The 14,939-nt window shown below is 42.8% G+C and overlaps 1 protein-coding gene across 2 annotated transcripts in view; it reads right to left on the bottom strand.

The window, feature by feature from the left end:
• LOC105473580 (ubiquitin specific peptidase 43) overlaps positions 1-14,939 on the bottom strand; it is an 84,732-nt gene that overhangs the window by 38,887 nt on the left and 30,906 nt on the right. For both annotated transcript variants that reach the window (XM_011727410.2, XM_011727411.2), the window contains exons 5-8: positions 14,579-14,714; positions 11,184-11,319; positions 9,076-9,211; positions 5,116-5,227 (exon numbers count right to left, since the gene is read on the bottom strand). In XM_011727410.2, the coding sequence (XP_011725712.2) occupies positions 5,116-5,227; positions 9,076-9,211; positions 11,184-11,319; positions 14,579-14,714 (520 nt within the window). The remainder of the gene's footprint in view (positions 1-5,115; positions 5,228-9,075; positions 9,212-11,183; positions 11,320-14,578; positions 14,715-14,939) is intronic.

The raw sequence follows: 14,939 nt of genomic DNA, 5'->3' as shown, positions 1-14,939 counted from the left end.
GCAATCTTGGCTCACTACAACCTCCGCCTCCCGAGGTCAAGTGATTCTCCTGCCTCGGCCTCCTGAGCAGCTGGAATTGCAGGCGCCCGCCACCAAGCCTGGCTAATTTTTGTATTTTTAGTAGAGATGGGGTTTCATCATATTGGCCGGGCTGCTCTCAACACCTGACCTCAGGTGATCTGCCCACCTCGGCCTCCCAAAGTGCTGGGATTGCAGGCGTGAACCACCGTGCCCAGCCTACAACTAAATGTTTTTGTTGTTGTTGGTGGTGGTGGTGGTTTTTTTTTTCTGAGACGGAGTCTCGCTCTGTCGCCCAGGCTGGAGTGCAGTGGCGCAATCTCGGCTCACTGCAAGCTCCGCCTCCCGGGTTCACGCCATTCTCCTGCCTCAGCCTCCCGAGTAGCTGGGACTACGCCACGCCCGGCTAGGTTTTTTTTTTTTTTTTTTTTGTATTTTTCGTAGAGACAGGGTTTCACCATATTAGCCAGGATGGTCTCGATCTCCTGACCTCACCCACCTCAGCCTCCCAAAGGGCTAGGATTACAGGCGTGAGCCACTGCACCTGGCCTATTTTTTTTTTTAAATGGAAAATAACAAGCATTGGCAAGAATTTGGAGAAACTGGAACCCTTATGCATTGCTGGTGGGAATGTAAAATGGATAGTTGGGAATGTAAAATGGATGGTACCGCTGCTGTAGAAAACAGTTCAGCAGTTTCTCAAAAGGTTAAATGTTCAACTACCATATAACCTTCAATTCTCTCAGGTGTATATCTAAGAGTCGCAAGGAGGGGCTTGAACAGATATTTATACACCAATGTTCACAGCAGCATGATTCACAAGTCAAAAGAAAGAAATAACCCAAGTGTCCACCAACGATGGATAGATAAACAAAATGTGGGATATATACACAACAGAATATTATTTAGCCTTAAAAATGAAGGCAGCCCAGCGCGGTGGCTCACGCCTGTAATCCCAGCACTTTGGGCGGCTGAGGCAGGTGGATCACCTGAGGTTGGGAGTTCGAGATCAGCCTGACCAACATGGAGAAACCCCGTCTCTACTAAAAATACAAAAAAATTAGCCGGGTGTTGTGGCGCATGCCTGTAATCCCAGCTACTCGGGAGGCTGAGGCAGGAGAATCACTTGAATCTGGGAGGTGGAGGTTGCAGTGAGCTGAAATCATGCCATTGCACTCCAGCCTGGGCAACAAGAGTGAAACGCCATCTCAAAAAAAGAAAAAAAAAAAAATGAAGGAAATTCTGAGATATGCTACAACATGGATGACCCTTGAAAACATGACATTTAGTGAAATAAGTCAGATGTAAAAAGATAAATATTATATTATTCTAGTTATATAAGGTACCTAAAACAGGAAAATTCATACAGATGGAAAGTAGAATGGTAGTTACAAGGAGCTAGGGAGAGGAGAAAATGGGGAATTGTTGTTTAATAGGTATAAAGTTTTGTTTGTTTGTTTGTTTTTGAGACAGTCTTGCTCTGTCACCCAGGCTGGAGTACAGTGGTACGATCTCGGCTCACTACAACCTCCACCTCCCTGGTTCAAGTGATTCTCCTGCCTCAGCCTCCCGAGTAGCTGGGATTACAGGTGCCCACCACCACACCTGGCTAATTTTTGTATTTTTGGTAGAGATGGGGTTTCACTGTGTTGGTCAGGCTGATCTCGAACTCCTGACCTCAGGTGATCCGTCTGCCTCGGCCTTCTAAAGTGCTGGGAGTACAGGCGTGAGCCACCACGCCCGGCCAACGTTTTTGTTTTTTAATAGGTATAAAGTTTTTGTTTTGATCGGTATAATGTTTAATAAAGTTTTTGTTGATGATGAAAAAATTGGGGGTATACATAGTAGTGATGGTGATACAACGTTGTAAATGTAATTAATATACACTTATGAGTGGTTAAAACAAATAAAAGTATATATCTTTTACCAAAATTTTTTTAAAAAATCAACGGGGTCTTCATTCAAATAATAGAAACAGATGCTTAAATTTGTCACTGATGATCTCGACAACCAGAAATAAAATAAAATTTTCTTCCAAACTCTGACAAAGGTAAAAGGCAGACGCATTTTCTTAAAAACCGTGGAGGAAAGACAGGTTGAATTAGAGGAAAACAAGAGAAAAGCGTCACAATTCCAGGAAAGAGGAACGACACATGGCAGGACAGAATGACCCGAAACAGACCCAGAGAGCTGTGAGCCGACCCCTTTGGCTGTGGGAGCTGATGTGTGCAGGGAGTATCGGCCACAAGGCTGGTGGGTAAACTGGAACTGGGCTGCAGGGGGTCTTGAGTGTGAAGGGCAGGGAGCTCGTACGTCTAGCCAAACTCTAACCATGTTCTAGTTCATCTACGGCTTCAACAAAGAGGAAATCAACATCTGGAAGTAAGATGACTTCAGGGGCTTTGATTGAAGGTTGGCCACGGAAAGGTGTCCTCCCTAAGGAGAATGTTAACTTAAATCTGGGGGAGAAAGCTCTTTTTCCTCCGCCCCTAATGGAGCCTTGCTGTTTAGATAGCAAAGGCTAGCCACCATCACAGCACCAACGTCTGCATAGAGGCAGCCTGCTCTGCCTGCACACAAATAGTGCTGGCCTCACACACCCCCGTTTACAAAATACCATAAAAACGTTTGGGTAGCCAGGCATGGTGGCTCATGCCTGTAATCCCAGCACTTTGGGAGGCCAATGTGGGAGGACTTCTTGAGGCCAGGAGTTCGAGACCAACCTGGGCAATACAGTGAGACCCCATCTCTGTAAAAAATTTAAAATAATTAACCAGGCATGATGGCAGGTGCTTGTAGTCCCAGCTACTTGGAAGGATGAGGTGGGAGGATCACTTGAGCCCAGGAGTTCAAGGCTGCAGTGAGCTACGATCACACCACCACACTCCAGCCTGGCCAACAGAGTGGGACTCTATCTCTTTAAAAAAAAAAAAAATTGGCAATGACAGCTCTTATTTTTTTCATAACACATGCAAATTAATCCTATCCAGTAAATTGGTCATTTTTGTAAGAAACTTTCTTGTTCTCTATTCTTGGCTAGGGAGGCTCATGTCCAAACCTTCAGTACACATATGTTTAATCTCTTCAGTTCAATGTGGAGACTTCTGAACATATTGTCTTCAAATGACTATATATGAACCAGTATTTAATACAGTATTAAAAGAATTATGGGTTAAACGGATGAGCTAGGTTGGAAGCCTCACAACCATCTAGAACACATTACTCCTACAGAAAATCATGTCTGACCATACATTTACCTGTGAAGCTGTGGAAAAGCATCTGCGGCTAAGTCAAAGGTTGTCTGTATTAGGATTTTGCTGGCCTCCTTGATTACTTGATCCATTTCTGAAATTGAAATTGGGCCGGGCACAGTGGCTCACACTTGTAATCCCAACACTTTGGGAGGCTTAGGCGGATGGATCAACTGAGTCCAGGAGTTCAAGACCACCCTGGGCAAAATGGTGAAATGTCTCTAACAAAAAAAAAAATTAGCTGGGTGCGGTGCCACACGCCTGTAGTGCCAGCTACTCAGGATGCAGAGGTGGGAGGACCACTTGAGCCTGGGAGGTCAAAGATGCAGTGAGCCATTACCACACCACTGCACTCCAGCCTGGGTGTCAGAGTGAGACCCTGTCTCAAAAATAAAATAAAGCTGAAATGACTGCAAAGGTATGGAGGCAAAAGTACAGGTGGGGCCGGGCACGGTGGCTCACACCTGTAATCCCAGCACTTTGGGAGGCTGAGGAGGGAGGATCACGAGGTCAAGAGATTGAGACCATCCTGGCCAACATGGTGAAATACCATCTCTACTAAATATACAAAAATTAGCTGGGCGTGGTGGCGCTCGCCTGTAGTCCTAGCTACTCGGGAGGCTGAGGCAGGATAATCGCTTGAACCTGGGAGGCGGAGGTTGCCGTGAGCCGAGATCACGCCTCTGCACTCCAGCCTGGTGACGGAGTGAGACTCCATCTCCAAAAAAAAAAAAAAAAAAGTACAGGTGTGTGAGCAGGTAAGAGTAAGGACAGCTGAGTTAAATGCTCACATGAAAATGGTTTCATGTATTGCAATAATCAGTAGCTTAAGGTTTGGGAGAAGGCAAAACTCTCACTGGATAGACTGACCTACTTGCAGAGGAGTTTCTAATTTGGGCCCTTTGGTGGATCTGCTCTACAATACATTGAACAAAATGCTTCAGAGATAAAAGTTGGGACAAATGTAGTGAAGGTTTTTAACAAAGTGTTATTTGGTATAAATCCTAAATCAAACATATGGTTTTTGCTGAGCAGGAAGGAGCATGAATTAGGAGGAATTATCTCTGAGATAAGATCTGTGTGTGCTCCAAATAAAAAGCTTTTACTATGGGAATAGTTAGGGGAAAACAGGAATCTGACGCAACTGACCTGTCCCTAAAAATTTCAACATCTTCAAGCAACCATCAGAAAAGTTTCTGATATTATAGGAGCTAAAAAAAAAAATCAACAGTTCTTAAACATACTGTTTTTGTTTGGAAACTATCAATCTGAGAATAAATAAACAAGGCAAATATTGTTTTCCTTTGAGTTATCTTAGCTTTTAAAAAATCTGGACAAAATTATTTTAACATCTAGATTTTCATATTTGGACATAATCATTTTAATTTTCCACAGAAATTCTATCTCAAGTCCCTTGAAATTGTTGATTTAAACATACAGTTGCAATTTATTACAATATGCTATCTTCTAGGAAAAACTATGGTAAGCCATAAACATACAAAATTGGGAATAATAATGTAAATGCTTAGCGAGTGATGGAAAATGTGAAAAAAAAAACTTTTGTAATGTAAATGCCATTTTCCCAATGGTGTTTTGAAAGATTTAATAAGAAAAAGCTCTGTCCGTGAAAGGTATTTTATAATGGCACAAAAGTAAAACACTACAGACTATAAGATGGTTACTTCTACTTGCACACAAATCTAAGTCATTTTATAAAACAGTATGAGCACTCCTTAACAGCAAATTCTCCTCTCCTGAGCTACCCTAAATTCCAACCCTCCCAATACACACACCCACACTCACACATGCACGCACGCATGCACACACACACACACACACCACTGACCTGTACAGGGGCCTCACTCTTCATAAGATGGCAGACCTTGCTGAGGATAGACTGCTGGAGCTGGGCCCAGGAAACAGCTCTATCTTCCCTTATCAGGAAGGGCGGCCCAAACCTGAAAATCCAAGGAAATCAGGTTATCCCAGCAAAGGAAAAACCAGCAACATCCACCAGTCAAGAGTGGTTGTTCTACCCCTGGCTTCCTCTCAATAGGATAAGTGACGAGTTAAGAGCCAAGCACAAAAACTCAACAGCGAAAAAACAAAGAACCCCATTTGAAAATGGGCAAAGGATCTGAATAGACATTTCTCAAAAAGACACACGTAGCCAATAGGCATATGAAAAAATGCTCAACATGACTAATTATCAGGGAAATGCAAGTCAAAACCCCAATGAGATATCATCTTACCCCAGTTAGGATGGCTATCATCAAAAAGACAAGAAATAACAAATGCTGGTGAGGTTATGGAGAAAAGGGAACTCTTGTACACTCTTGGTGGGAAAAGAGACGCTGTGGAGAATAGCATGGATGTTCTTCAAAAAACTAAACATAGAACCACCATACGACCCAGCCATCCCACTACTGGGTATTTATCCAAAGGAAAGATTGTGCACTCCTGTGTTTATTGCAGGGCTATTCACAATAGCCAAGATTCTAAATCAACCTAAGTATACATCAGTGGATGAATGGAAAAGAAATGAAAAAGGAAACGTAATCTATATACATAATGGAATACTATGCACCCATGAAAAAGGAATGAAATCCTGTTGTTTGCGGCAAGATGGATGAGGCTGGAGGACATTATGTTAAGTGAAATAAGTCAGGCACAGAAAGATAAATACTGCTTGTACTCACGCGTGTGGAATCTAAAAAAGTTAATGTCATAGAAGTAGAGTAGAATAGTAGTTCTACTAGAGGCTGGGAGGGGCTGGTGGGAGCTAGGAAAAGGTTAGGTAATGAATAAAAATTATAGCTAGATAGGAGAAATAAGCTCTAGTGTTCTATAGCAGTACAGAGTGACTATTGTTCACAATAATTTATTGTGTGTTTTCAACAGCTAGAGGATAGGATTTTCAATCTTCCCAACATGAAATGATAAATGTTTGAGGTGATGGCTATGCCAATTATCCTGATTTGATCATTACACACTATATACATGTATCAAAATATCACTCTGTACCCCATAAATATGTATAATTATGTGTCAATTAAAAATAATGTAAATGGTTTTTAAAGCTAAACACAATCCAAAATTGCCAATCAGAGAATCTTGTAACAAATGGAGACATTGCAATGTAAACAGAGGCCCAGTGATACAAAGCCAGATAGATACTGCTATGTAAACAGATTACTCCAAATGACCAGCTAGCTGGCAAAGTCGCTTCCCCACAGCAGGGAGTACAGTAAGAGAACCTTGGAGCCAGGGGAAGGCAAGGCAGAGACATAAATCCAGATGACACAACCGTTGGTTTGGGGTATCAGGAACATTCTCATCACTGGGGATGGTATCCATGTCCCAACATAGTAAGCGCACAGCAGTGAGCTCACGGTGTACAGGATGCTGGGTGAGGCTGCACCTGCAGGCCCTAACTCTGCTGTGGGTACTCCTGGACGAATCACTAGCCACTCACTGCTTCCTGGCCTCGCTGCAGCCTGTGTGAAGACCCAGTGAGGTAAGAATGTGAAACTGTTAAATAAAATTGGCTAAAGCAGAGCACAAGTATGAGGTGATCTGTCTGGACAGGCAAGGGCACTGTGCGTCCATTGTTGTGTGGACAGATCAGTTTACTTAATCCATCCTGTACTGTGCGGCGTTCCAAGTTTTTATTTAAACAATGCTTGCTTATCGCAGGAACTAGATATAACCTTGAACATAACCTTTGAGTGCACAATTATTCCCTTAGGGTAAAGTTCCAGAAGTAGAAAGGCAAGACTAAAGCTCTTTCTTCCCAAATTGTCCTCCGAAAAAGCCATACCAATTTACCTGATTTCCCGGACCCCGGCCCAGAATGAGCATTATCAATTTCTAAAAATTATTTAACAATCTAAAAGGTTAAGAATAGTATCTTGCTATTGCAACCAGAATTTCTTCTACTATAAATGATGCTGAATTTTGTTTCTTTTTTTTTTTTTTTTTTTGGAGACGGAGTTTCGCTCTTGTCGCCCAGGCTGGAGTGCAGTGGCGCAATCTCAGCTCACCACAACCTCTGCCTCCTGGTTTTAAGCCATTCTCCTGTCTCAGCCTCCCGAGTAGCTGGGATTACAGGAGTGCACCACCACACCTGGCTAATTTTATATTTTTAGTAGAGACAGGGTTTCTCCACTTGTCAGGCTGGTCTCCAACTCCCAACCTCAGCCTCGGCTTTCCAAAGTGCTGGGATTACAGGCGTGAGCCACTGTGCCAGGCTGATGCTGAATATTTTAACCTATGCTTGTATTTCTTCTGTGAACTAATGTCAATCTCTGTGGTTCATTTCACCAAGGGTATTTATCTCCTTAATTTTCGAGAGCTGGGATTTATAGGATGGACATAAATCCTTCGCCTCTCACATGACATAAATATCTTTCCTCATTTGCCCTTTGCCTTTCAAATTTGCTTTTAGTTTAAATTTTTAAATATATTTGAAACATCAGCCTTTTCCTTTACAGCCTCCTGACTTTCATGTTAAACTAGCCCCCACCCAAGGACATAAATATTCTCCCATGTTGTCTTTGTTTTTTTAATTTATTAATTTTTTTTTTTTTTTTTTTTTTTTTTTTTTTTTTTTTTTTTGAGACAGAGTATTGCTCTGTTGCCCAGGCTGGAGTGCAGTGGTGCAATCTCAGCCGATTGCAACGTCTGCCTCCTCGGTTCAAGCGACTCTCCTGCCACAGCCTCCCAAGTAGCTGGAACTACAGGTGCACGCCACCACCCCTGGCTAATTTTTTGTATTTTTAGTAGAGACAGAGTTTCACTGTGTTAGCCAGGCTGGTCTCGAACTCCTGACCTCATGATCCACCCACCTCGGCTGTCTTTAAGTTATATTATGACTTCCTTTTCTAGAGTTACCTCTCTAGTCAACCTGAAATTTATACGTGTGAATCCATAGCAGGAGTTAAAAGTTGACTATTTAAAATAAAAAGAAACAAAGAAATCAATTAGCCCAATTAGCCCAGCCTTACCTTTGAATAATTCATTCACTCTCTAGTAATATGAAATAGACCATAATTCTGAAATTATTAAAATATTGTAATACAGGCAGAAGAATATACAATTAAATCAGTCAAACAGAATAGGCCACCTGTCTATAAGTATTTATTGTATGATAAAAATGATATATTTCATATTACTAGAGAGTTGATGAATTAATAAGTAAGGCTGGGCTAATTGATTTTTACAAGCTGAGCTAATTAATAATATTTTAATTATTAGAATAATCTATCATTTTGTTTTTACCAGTTTCTTATTCAAGATACATTTTAGAAACATTTCATCCATCTAACTATAACTTAACGTAATTCTGTCTTTTAAACACTTTATTGGGGCTATATAAGAAAGCTATCTGTTTTTGTATATTTGTTATATAACCCATCAATTTCCTGAACCCTTTCCTTACTGCCAATCAGTTTCCAGTTCTTGGTTTTCTGGACAGACAACCAAAGTATCACCTCTTTTCTTATAGCCAGTTTCTTTTAGCACTGCACCGCCTAGGTATTACAATATAGAATAATAGTGGTGAGGGCAGTAAAAACTGTTCCTCTGATTAATAGGAAGGCCTCTGATGTTTGATGGTTAGGAATGACAATGTTAGCCAAACGCTTAAGGCAGATATTTCTAATCCTCTTAGTCAGAAAGGACCCTACTTCCGGCTCCTACTTGATTAACCTTGGGAATAAATATTTAATTTTACTCTAGACAGGCTCCCAAGCACAGGTCTACAAATCCCAGACACCACATGAAAAAAGAATAAAGTGAAACATACCTGCTAGCCTGCTGCCCTGACCCCACCAAGTTACAGAAGAGGATTAGCACCTTGCTCTCACTGTGGAGAGAGAGGGAGAATCGCTGGCCCTCACGGGCTGCCAGGCGTGGGGAGACCGACAGAGCCAGTGGATGAGCTGGAGGAGAGAGAATGACATTCGTTCATGTTCCTAAAGGAGCTGCTTTCCTGGGTCAGAGCCTTAGCTTCTCTAGTCCCTCTTTCTCTTTGAGCATCTATTAACCACCAACGGGGGGCCACTAGAGGGTTTTAGGGGAGGAGATAACAAGGTTCATGGCATTTGTGCCATCTGACACCTGGCATACGAACATCAAGAATATGGTAGTGAATTTGCAATTGTGTTCACCCAATAGTTTTTTGTGTGTTTCTTTGAGACAGAGTCTCGCTCTGCCCACCAGGCTGGAGTGCAGTGGCGCAATCTCGGCTCACTGCAAACTCTGCCTTCCAGGTTCCAGTGATTCTCCTGTCTCAGCCTCTCCATAGCTGGGATTGTGGATGTGCGCCACCACACCCAGCTAATTTTTTTGTATTTTTGGTAGAGATGGGGTTTCACCATGTTGGCCAGGCTGGTCTTCAACTCCTGACCTCCAGTGATCCTCCTGCCTTGGCCTCCCAAAGTATTGGGATTTCAGGCATGAGCCACTGTGCCCGGTCATCACCCTATAGTTTTAAAACAGGAACAAGAATTTAACTAATATTTTTCAAGGCACCTGAAAAATACTCCAAAATAATTTTGGTTGCTTTTATGACTTCATTACAGAACCCCAGGGTATCCACTCTCTTAGAAAGCCAACAAAAGAAGTATACAGAGATGGATGAGAATCTCTACCAATGAGGAAGTAGAGGAATTGGACTATCGTCCATTTGCATCTCAGTTCTGAACTGTTGACTTTAAAGGAAAAGATGTGTCCGTCATGATTGAATTTGAAAGGAGAACTTGTTTCACTGGGTTGTAACATAGTCAGTGTCAGTTAATGTCTTGTCCTAGATTCCAATGCCCAGCATCTCCCTGTCAACTCAGAGAACTGCAAACATCCAGTTCCTATAGGCTGCTACCTAGGCCGGCTAAAACATGGGGCCAGGGCATAGGAAACATCTGGGGTATAATGTAACACTGACATAGGGTCCTTTAAATCTGGGCCTTCAGGCTGGGCGTGGTGGCTCATGCCTGTAATCCCAGCACTTTCAGAGGCCGAGGCAGGTGGATCACCTGAGGTCAGGAGTTTGAGACCAGCCTGGCCAACACGGTGAAACTCCGTCTCTACTAAAAATACAAAAATTAGCCGAGCATGGTAGCAGGCACCTATAGTCCCAGCTACTTGGGAGGCTGAGGCAGGAGAATCACTTGAACCCGGGAGGCAGAGGTTACAATGAGCTGAGATCGTGCCACTGCACTCCAGCCTGGGTGACAGAGTGAGAAACCATCTCAAATATATATATATATGTCTCAAATATATATATATTTATATATGGGTCTTCTTCACTAGCAACTTGGCCAACATGTATCCTGACCTACAAATAAAAAGGACTGTTAGAAACTGACCATGTTAGCCAGTCTATGGTATAGGAAAAACAAGCATTAAGAAGTGGAACTATTTTGTTAAAAAGTCATTTAATAAACTCTTTAACCATGCACTGCTCAAATTTGTAGACATTTTACTTCACACACAAACCTTGACCCATAGGAATCCTGACGGCAAAGATGACTCCAGCATTTATACCAAATGGTGGTTCTCAAAGTGTGGTTCCTGGACCAGCAGCATCAGCATCACCTGGGAACTCGCTTAGATGTGCAAACTCTTAGGCCCCACCCCAGGCCACCCAAATCATATAGTCTGTGGGTAGGGTCCAGAAATCTGCTTTCGCACGTCCTCCAGGTGATTCTGATATTCACTAAGGTTTTGAGAATCCCTGTATAAGCTAAATAATTTTTAATATCAACCATCTGCACACAACAAATGCCAGGGATAATAAGTCTGACTGTTCCAAGTGCTCAAACTGGATGTTTTACGCCTTTGCACCTAAAGAGTATCCTCTGAAACCTGTAACTCATCATAGCCAAATAAAATTGTGTAAAGCACCTGTTATACCTGAGAGAGTCCCCTGGCTGGGTGAGGGAGGAACTTGAAAGGCATACACATTATCTCCCTCTGCGATAGTATTCAGGTCCTCTTCATCAAAGAAAGACCGCTGGAATCCACTGGGATACAGTTCAACTAAGATCACCTGAAATGAGAAAGATCATTTTCCCTCTTGATTTCTGAAAGAGAAATCAACAGGTAAGAAATCTAAAAGTGACTGATAGTCAACACCCATTTTCACCCTTTCCTTCCTTCTAATTGGCTACTTATTTTTAGTAGTAAGGCATAGTAGATATAACAATTAGATTGTCCACAGACATCTCAAGTGCGACAAAAAAAAGAAACTGAAGAAAAAAAAAAATCTAAGTTTTACACCCAGCTAAACAAGCATAGAAAAATGACAACAAAATAAAGCCCTCCTCATGTGAACAAAAAGTGAGTGTTTACTACGGAGTGAAAAAATTTCTGAATAGGTTTACTAACCTTTTTCACATGATTGCATACATAAAAAAATATTTTTACCAAACTTTGAAGTAAATAGGAGATGGTTTGGTAGCAGAGTAGAGGGGTGACTACTGTGGTGGCCCTGACTGCCCTAGACCCAACTCTGCTACCCCGAAGGCTGAAGAAATCAATATCTTAGCACACATAACCTATTCAAGGTACACTGCCTGGGAAGTTCTCTTTCAAAAGATGCATTTCAGGGCTGAGCACAGTGGCTCACGCCTATAATCCCAACACTTTGGGAGGCTGAGGAGGGAGGGTCACTTGAGCCCAGGAGTTCAAGACCAGCCTGGGCAACATAGCAGGACCCCATCTCTACACAATTTTTATTTTTTAAATTAGTCAGGCATGGTGGCATGAGCCTGTAGTCCCAGCTACTCAGGAGGCTGAGGTGGGAGGATCCCTTGAGCCCAGCAGTTCAAGGCTGCAGTAAGTTATGATCACACCCCTGCACTCCAGCCAGGGCAACAGAGGAAAATCCTGTCATTCATTCATTCATTTATTCATTCATTCATAAATAAATACATAGATTTCAGGATTTACAAACCTGAATCAAAGAGAAAACTTGAGTTGTAGGAGAAATGATGAACCAAAGAAAATAGTAAATATTATCGACTATATAAAGCTAAAATAATAACTATTACTACTATTACAGTTGGAGGTAGAGAACGGATTAAAATACTGGACAATAATATCTAAATCAAAAAGGTATAAGGGGATTTAATGCCATGCCAAGATCCTTGTGTTACATGGGAAGATTAACATTAGACTAGTAATTATGCAAGTTGACATTTTAATAACCACTGAAAGAATGGAAATATAATGTAGATGTACTTCGTCCCAGAAGAGACGAAATAAAGAAAAATTGCTCAATCTAAAAGAATCATCTTCTAAAAGAAGAAGACTGCTCAATCTAAAAATTGGGGGGTTAGGGGGCAATATAAAATAGAAAAACAGGGTAAATAGCATAAGATGACATAAATAAATCCAAATACAGGCCAGGCGCGGTGGCTCACCCCTGTAATCCCAAAACACTGGAGGTTGAGGTGGCCAGATCACGAGGTCAAGAGATCGAGACCATCCTGGCCAACACGGTGAAACCCCGTCTCTACTAAAAACACAAAAAATTAGCCGGGCGTGGTGGCAGGCGCCTGTAGTTCCAGCTACTCAGGAGGTTGAGGCAGGAGAATCACTTGAACCCTGGAGGTGGAGGTTGCAGTGAGCTGAGATCGTGCCACTGCACTGCACTCCAGCCTGGGGACAGAGTGAGACTCCGTCAATAATAATAATAATAATGATAGAAAAATAAATCCAAATACATATATCTATGATTTTAGATAATATATATGCAATACACTTGCCAGCTAAAGAAAACAAAACATCAAAACAGATGACTTTAAGTTTCAGTGGAAAATGCTCATCCCGCACTGGCATCCCCAAATGATTCTCATCTCCCTGAACCAACACATCACACCTCTCAAATTCCTGCCGGATTTTTCATGCTCTTAATTATTCAAACGCTCCCCCTCATAGACTTCTCCCTTTTGATCTTTTCTTACAGCCACTTTCTCCCCAGGACTCTCACCCACTGTCCCCGTCTCTCTCCGTCTCTTTCAATAACTCCCCATAGTGCCCTTTAGAGTTTACAAAGCAAGATACACACATTTCCGCCGCTACCTGGGAGAGTCATAAATATTCTAGGAGGGGCGATAGAGGTCAGAGGGATTGATTGGGCAGGATCAGAAAGGAGCCCACTGGGGTGATGGGGAGGCTGAGGAAGCGTGGAGGTTATAGGAATATAGCTATGAATGTAGAGAAAGCCAGCAAACCACAATCTTCAGGTAGGTAGACGTTATTGTATGCGTGGCATGTCTTCCCAACAAGGTTAAAAATAGTTTTTGATTTGAAAAAAAATCCCATGAGATAGTCAGGGAAGTGTCAATTTTCCATTTCACAGTTAAGGACACAGAGCCAATCGCGTACTGCGTCCAGGCTCAGAAACCTAGGGAGCTACTGAATCACCCTGAGGGCTGTCCCATCCTGCCACATGGCTTAGCGCCACCATGGCCTCCTCCCTGTTCCTCATGAGGGCCCCTCCAGGCATGGTGAATCCAATCCCTTTAGCAGGACTCATTTGAAAAGAAAACAAGTAGAACACAGCCATCCCAGCTTCCCCCAGATGTTCTCTCTCACGTCACACATCCTCAGTTCTCTCAGCAGGTCCTCCTGTTTCATTCACCGTTCCTTTAGTGTCCTGGTTTATATTCCCAAGACTGAAAATACACAGTGGTGACTTGGGCTATGAAGTCAAACCATCGAAATCCAAATCCTGGCTCAGCCACTTACTAGCTAGTGACGTTGGGCAAGTCACTTAACCTCTCAGGGCTTCTTTATTCCCCATTAGTAAGAGGAGGATAATTGTAATGTCTACTGCACAGGACACCTGTGATTAAACCAGGCATGAATAGAAAGGTCACAGAACAGTGCCTCACACTTAGTAAGCACTACCTAGGGGTAGCTATTGTTGGAATTATTATGATCATAATCGTCATCGCCTTCTTGGAAGGCAAAGGTGTTCTTTTCGGGTCATTCTGTGTCAATTCAGGGAGAAGTCAAGGCCCAGTCATCCCAGACGCCAGGCACTACTAATCAAACAGAAACTCATGAGTCATGCTGGAGTCACCTGGGAACCACAAATTGGCCTAAACAGCCTAGACAGCTGGCTCACTTAGCATTCTGTCATCCAATGACCAGGCCCCAGTGCAATTCTTTTTTTTTTTTTTTTTTTTTTTGAGACGGAGTCTCGCTCTGTCGCCCAGGCTGGAGTGCTGTGGCCGGATCTCAGCTCACTGCAAGCTCCGCCTCCCGGGTTCCCACGCCCCAGTGCAATTCTATCACACCTCATCTGCAGGAACGCCTCCTTCCTCTGCAACCATCCTCCTCAGGACTGCCACTGTGCTGAGGATTGGCACGGCCAGGCCAACCCGCAGGAACCGCTGGCTCTTAGAGGGGAAGACCAAGGTGACACTCAAGAACCTGGAAAACATGAAGGGGCAACACCCTTAAAGGACTGACAGGAACTGTGAACGACATTGTTGATGATGGATCAAGGCCAGGCACGGTGGCTCACACCTGTAATCCTAGCACTTTGGGAGGCTGAGGCGGCTGGATCACCTGAGGTCCAGAGTTCGAGACTAGCCTGGCCAGCATGGTGAAACCCCGTCTCTACTAAAAGTACAAAAAAATTGGCTGAGTGTGGTG

This window comes from Macaca nemestrina, chromosome 17 (assembly GCF_043159975.1).
Source record: "Macaca nemestrina isolate mMacNem1 chromosome 17, mMacNem.hap1, whole genome shotgun sequence".
NCBI lineage: Eukaryota > Metazoa > Chordata > Mammalia > Primates > Cercopithecidae > Macaca > Macaca nemestrina.
This window is presented reverse-complemented; position numbering and strand designations above follow the sequence as displayed.